A 6,807-nucleotide genomic window follows, 5' to 3' on the forward strand; every position below is an offset into this window, starting at 1 on the left:
CCAATATCGTGTGTGTGTGTGTGTGTGTGTGTGTGTGTGTGTGTGTGTGTGTGTGGGTGGTCTGGACCAGGGCCTGCTACACAAGCTTTCCTGAATTTTCTTTGCTGGCCCCTCTCTGTGGACCCTGGTAGCTCCCAGGAGAAACCTCCCCTCCTATAGCAGCCTCAGGCCATCAGGGCTGTGTCAGGAGACCTGATGTGTCTCCATAAGTAGCACCTGCTTACCAGATATGAAAGCTGATCAAGGCCTGAGCCTATGCATCTCAATACCCATGCCTAGGCCAGCTCTCAATAAATACACAGATTTAGTTTGTGGATTCCCTCCAGCAAAACCCAGTTTCCTCCCTTCTATAGTGTAGCAGGAAAAGAAGAAACAAAACAACTCTTTTCTTTTTGCTTTCCATCTAGAGAGCACAAGCTTCATGGACGACATCATTGAGTATTTCCAGAACTCCGTGAGCCTGGATGAACTGCATGTCCTGCTGACTGACCAGAAAGCCTGGGAGAGCTTCATGGATGAGGCCGACTTGCCCAGGTCACCCCCAGAGATGCCCCAGGGTGGTCGCCCAGGTCTCCGCATGGCACTGCGCTGGGGGCGGGGGTGGAGTATGCTCCTGCTCAACAATATTTGACGAGAATCCCATGGCATTCGCTGGCAGGAAGTGGCCTTGGGTTTAAAAGAGATGACACCTGCAGAGGGCAGTTTATGAGACCACGGGTCTTAACCTAAAGCACACCTATCTCTGCCTCAGTTTCATCATCTGTTCTGTTTTATTGGGAAGAAACTAAGATCCTGTATGTAAAGTACTTAGCATACTGACTGTCACATACTAGGTGCTCAAATAATGTTAACTTTTTACTTTTCTTAAGTGTATTTATTCAGTGAGACAGAGATAGCACAACTGAGGAAGGGGCAGAGAAAGAGAGAGACACACAGAAAGAGAAGGGCGAGGGGAGGAGAGAGAATCCCAAGTAGGGAACACACTGTCAGCACAGAGCCCTTCTCAGGGCTTGAAATCATGAACCATGAGATCATGCCCTGAGTCAATCTTACAGTTAGAGCCTCAACTGACTGAGCCACCCAGGTGCCTCAATGTTAACTTTTGAGAAGACATGAAGACACAGGGGCCAAGGGTCTTCTTCCTGGAGGTGAGGGACAAGTCAGAAGAATGCTGACGTCCAGGCTGTGCCGCTGAGCGTTGGACTAGAGCCTTCCCTCCCCATCTAAGGAGTTGTAGGAATACTGCAGGATCCGGCTGGCCCACAAGGCTGAGCGGCAGGAAAGGAGGTGGACCTAGCTGGGTTGGAACCAGACCCTAGCTCTGTCCAGCCCTGGGTGTCAGGGTGTGTATGTTTCCATGTCTCAGATTAGTCATTTGTTCAATGGGAACAGTAATCTAACCTGATAATATTGTGGTGCAGGCCTTAGCACGAACTGCAAGGTCAAAGGTGGGGACCAGAGGGCAGTTATCTTGTTCAAAGGCCCAGGAGGCTTGGGCCAGGGCTCGAGCTGGGAGCTGGGGTGGAGAAGGGAAGGTCTAGGTTAGAGGACTAGGTTAGCTTCCATGCAGGGCTAGGCCTGAGTGAAACACTTGGCACAACACCTGAGGTTTTGGCAGGAGAGGGAGAGGGGATATTTGTTCCCTCCCTTCTTTGATTTCCTCACCACCAGGCATTCAGGACCATGGAGGGGAGAAATGGTGGTCTCTTCCATACCTTACCTGGGCACTGGGAGTCTTGACCATCCCTTTGACCTTTTCCTCTTCTTTATTTATTTTTAATGTTTGTTTATTTTTGAGAGACAAAGAGACTGAGCATGAATGGGGGAGGGGCAGAGAGAGGGGGACACAGAATGCAAAGTCAGCTCCAGGCTCCGAGCTGTCAGCACAGAGCATGATGCGGGGTGCAAACTCACCAAGCAGGAATTGATGACCCGAGTCCCCAGGTGCCCTTGTCCTTTTCCACACAGTGCAGCCCCAACCAGTGGGAGGCAGTGAGGGTCTGTGACAAGGGCAGGCATCACAGGGGCAGCTACCAAATCTACTCTTTGAGGAAATCCGGGGAAATGCACGAGTCCCCACCCAAGAGGAGAGTAGCTCCTCCAGCAGCTTGTCCAAGTGCGGGGTTCTCAGGCTTCGGGATTCACGTAGCCGGCTCTCACATCTCTCGTATCTGTAAGCGATCCTACAAGTTGCACATGGTGCTGGTGTGCATGCAAATGAAGCTGTCACCAGCTAAGGTGTGAGGTAGGCTGGTGACACCTGAGAGGCTGGGGGTGCTGGGTGGTGGGTCGGGAGTCAGTGATGTGAACTGAAGAGTCTGAGCGTGCAGGGTGGGGGGATGTCCTGCTTCTCAGTTCACTGGGGCAGTGGCTGGGCCACAGCAGAGGACATCAAGCTTGGGAGATAGTGGATGTGCCAGGCTACATAATCACTAAGGTCCCCTCTCACTTTTGAAAATTCCAAGTACTCAGAATTGGCCATGCTGTGAGTCAGAGGGCACAATCCCTAGGACTGCCCCGACTTTTGGCAGCAGCTGCAAATTGGTGGGTGATCCTCAAACCACCCTGAGATTGGGTGATGCCCTGAAAGGGCACACAGAGCTCACTGAGAGCTGTCCACTCAGGCACAGTGCCTTCCAGGGAAGGATGCAGGTGGCTGTCAGCCAAAGAGAGAAATGCACTGGGCAGAGTCTGAGAGGGTTTTGAACGTGAAGCTTCCGTTGTCGTCAGACGCATGGTGTCCTGCATGCAGTCTGTGACAAAGCACGTGGAACATTGCCCACTGGGGAGGCTCACACTGTGAAAGAAAACAGTGATCTGAGGTTCATTAAGATGGTGAAGAAGGCTTAATTCAGGGATATGGCCATAGAAGACAGACCAGGCTCTAGTCCAGATAGGGGGAAGACAGCTGGGGATTTCTAGCCAAGGCGTGAGGTGGGTGGGGAACGGGAAACCACAGAGAGGAGGAGGATTCTTGTTAAACAGACCAACAGGGTTCTTGATGAAGGCAGGTCAAGATTTCTACATCAGGGCACCCGAAAGCCTCAGTAGGTTAAGTGTCTGACTCTTGATTTCAGCTCAGATCATGATCTCACTGTTTGTGAAATAGAGCCCTGTGTTGGGTCTGTACTGACAGTGAGGAGCATGCTTGGGATTCTCTCTCTCTTCCGTTCTCTCTTTCTCTCTCTCCCCCACTCTCTGCTTTTGCTTGCTATCTCTCTCTCTCTCTCTCTCTCTCTCAAAATAAAGAAATATACTTAAAAAATAAACTAGAACTTCCACATCAAAAGTGGGATTTGATTAGATGTCAATGGTGATCAAATAACAAGAGTGGGGAGATTCTCACTAAGCTAACAAGGTGCTTGCTGAGACTGGGCACCACAGGCTGTCACGGACAGGACACAGAAAGCCAAGGTCGACAAGGTACACACAGACTGCACCAGGTCAAAAAGAGGGCCTAGAAGAGCCTGACTAAAGGTTGGTCAAGAGGAGAGTCTTTCACAACCCCAGTCTTGGTTTATAGACTTCTATTGGGACCCAGTGACATGCTCTGCATGGCTGACCTGTCTGTTGTGTCTCCAGCCTCTCCTTGAGGTCACGCTCATGCCCTTAGTTTCTTGTTCCTCCGTAGGTCAGAACCCACAGCACATGACCCAAAGCCCCCATCATACATCATGTTGTGAGGTGATGTCAGGCCCAAGGCCCAGGGAAAGGAAGACAGTCCTATGATTCTAGGACCCTTACCATTGTAGGCAGAGGCCTTGAAATCACTTCCCAGTAGCTAAAGACAAAGGGTAGACCTCTCTGTGGGTAAGGTTGATCCTTCCCTACACACTAAGATTCTATGAAGGAAGGTGTTTCTGCTCCCACCCCACTTCCCTTTGTCCACCTACAAACACTGTGGCACGGACAGTGGAGGCCTGCCCTTTAGTGGGAAGCCATCTTATTGAAAACCCACCACCTGGGGCGCCTGGGCAGCTCATCAGGTAAGCATCCGACTGTTGATTTCAGCTCAGGTCATGATCTCAACAGCACAGAGCCTCTTGGGATTCTTTCATTCCCTCTCTCACTGCTCGTCCTTCTCCCCTGCCCCTCTAAATAAACAAATAAATACACTTCAACAAAACACTTACCACTTAAGAGAATCTTAAGATGACCACTTATTTATTCCCGGACTGAAGATGTGTCACGGAGCACGAGCAAGGTACAGAATGTGTGTAACATTGCAAGAGACAGTCTTGGCCTCTGTCCGATTCTTGTCCATTTGATTTTTAGTAGAAGTCCTGTGGTTCATGTAGGGGAGATCAAGTCAAGGCCATGTGACAGACGAGCTTTTCTTACTCACTTGACCTTCACTGTTACAGGGAGGAGGCAGAGATGCTACTTAAGCGTCTGAGAGTGCTAGAAGAAGACCTGTATACGCAGGAGAAAAACAGGCTCCAGAGGGAGCGCTTTTTGAATGAGTTTCCCCAGTTGAAACAGAAGCTCGAGGGGCAAATAAGAAAACTCTGTGAGCTTGCCGACAAGGCTGATGAGGTACACAGGAAGTGTACCATCACCAACATCGTAGCCAGCTACACCGGTGCCGCATCGGGCGTCCTGACCTTGCTGGGTCTGGGTTTGGCCCCTGTGACGGCAGGGATCAGTCTGACACTCTCTGCAACTGGGATGGGGCTGGGAGCAGCATCTGCTGTCACCAGTGTGTCCAGCACCATCGTGGAGCATTCAAAAATGTCATCCCTGAGAGCCGAAGCCAGTCAGGTGACATCAGCTGGCAGTGACAAAGGGATGGATGTTGCAAAGGCTCTGGGTAAGAACATACCCCAAATTATTTCCTTAACAAGCAAGTGCATTGAAGGCCTGGAAAACATTGGAAAGAATGTTCGTGCCATCAGGATGGCCAAAGCCCATCCTCGCTTAGTGGCCCGTGCCAAGAGATTCATGACAGCTGGGCAAGTCTCAGTTCGGGGTGGGAAGCAGGTGCAGAAAGCGTTTGGAGGCACTACTCTGGCAATGACAAGAGGAGCCCGGCTCATGGGTGCGGCCACTGCAGGCATCTTCCTTATGATGGATGTGGCCAGCATTCTGGAAGAATCAAAGCACTTACAAGAGGGGGCAAAGGCAGAGTCGGCTGAAGAGCTGAGGCAGCAGATCAAGTTGCTGGAGAGCAAGCTGAAGGAGCTCATCCAGACTCACGAACGTCTGAAGAAGACCTGACCCGTGATCTCCAAGCAGGGCAGGGAGGAGGGCCAGGTGTGAAACAAAGGCATGGAGGTACCTTGTTAGAAGGGAATAGGGGGCAAGAAAATGTTTTGGGGGATGCTTGGGTGGCCCAGTCGGTTTAGTGTCCAACTCTTTGTTTCCGCTTAGGTCACCATCTAGCAATCTGTGGGTTTGATCCCTGTAACAGACTCCTCGCTGACAGTGCAGAGCATGCTTGGGATTCTTTCCTCTCTCCTCACTCCTCTCTCTGCCCCTCTCCTGCTCTCTCTCTCTCAAAATAAATAAATAAATTTTAAAACAATTTTGAAGTTTTTGGAATGGGGTGTAAAGGAGTTTTAGGCATTTCTGTAGCTGAGCATGGGGATGGTAGTGAGGGGTTAATGTAGATGATGAGGGATGTAGATGATGAGGGGCTGGGGTGACAAAGAGAAGGAAGGCATGTGGAACCAGGAAGAAGGAGGGAGGGGACCTGAGAGTGAGGGTGATGGACCAAAGAGGACACGGAGGACATGGCTAAAGAGAGACAAGGAGGAACAAGCCACGGGAAGGCCAGGCTCACTCCAGTTAGAATAGTTGGCATGTGGAGAAGTGCCTTTCTGCTGACCTCCCCATGGTGTGACATGCCAGCGAGAACAGACTCCTCCCCTTCTGAGGGCTCTCCAGCCCTACCTGTCCTGTGTCCACCCACCTTCATCTTCTGGTAGGCTCACCTTAGGTAGAAGGTGACCTCCTCGTGATGACTGGTGGTGGTGACAAGGATGCTGGCCGCAGTGCCGGTGGTGGTGATGATGGCAGTTGGTGGTGGAGACGTTTGGCCGGTTGCTCGTGGTCCTTGAGGCCAGGGTTCACCCAGACACCGAGGACGTTCCTAAGGCTGAGTTGGAATAGTGGTTGATTTGGGGAAAAAAACAAAAAAGGGAAGAAAAGAGAAAGCAGTGACCAGCAGCAGATCAAGGAAACTTGCCGTATGTCAAGGAAATCAACCAGCTTGGGGCCAAGGGACACCACCTCTTTGAGCCTTGGTTTCCTCATTGGTTGGTCGGTGGGGGACAGAACTAGGCAAGATGGTATTTAAAAAGACATTTTTGAGGCCCCTGGGTGGCTCAGTCGGTAAAGCCTCCGATTTCAGCTCAGGTCATGATCTCACGGTCGTGGGTTCGAGCCTACATCAGGTTCTGTGCTAACAGCTCAGAGCCTGGAGCCTGCTTCTGATTCTGTGCCTCCCTCTCTCTCTCCCCTCCCCGCTCATGCTCTGAATCTCTCTGTCTCATAAATTAAAAAAAAAAACATTTAAAAATTTTTTAAGAATTTTTTTTTGAGAGGGAGAGAACCAGTGTGGGAGGGGAAGAGAGAGAAGGAGACACAGAATCCAAAGCAGGTTCCAGGCCCTGAGCTGACAGCACCGAGCCCAACATGGGGCTCGAATTCACAGACCACAAGATCATGACCTGAAGTGAAGCTGGGTGCTTACCTGACTGAGACACCCAGGTGCCACAGCAACGTTGTGTTATAGATCCATGTGGTTCTTCCTTTCTTGTGCTCCATGAGCTGCTACAGTAAATGTGGACTGATTCGGCTGGTGTC

General features: G+C 50.9%; 1 protein-coding gene across 1 annotated transcript; it reads left to right on the forward strand.

Moving 5' to 3' along the window:
• The first annotated feature begins 421 nt into the window (after positions 1–421).
• On the forward strand, positions 422–5,422 carry LOC115305564 (apolipoprotein L3-like). Its single transcript, XM_029955817.1, has 2 exons — positions 422–534; positions 4,365–5,422. Exons 1-2 carry the CDS (start codon positions 422–424, stop codon positions 5,215–5,217), a joined length of 966 nt encoding a protein of 321 aa, XP_029811677.1. The 3' UTR covers positions 5,218–5,422.
• The last annotated feature ends 1,385 nt before the right edge of the window (positions 5,423–6,807 follow it).

Source organism: Suricata suricatta, chromosome 10 (assembly GCF_006229205.1).
Source record: "Suricata suricatta isolate VVHF042 chromosome 10, meerkat_22Aug2017_6uvM2_HiC, whole genome shotgun sequence".
Taxonomy (NCBI): domain Eukaryota; kingdom Metazoa; phylum Chordata; class Mammalia; order Carnivora; family Herpestidae; genus Suricata; species Suricata suricatta.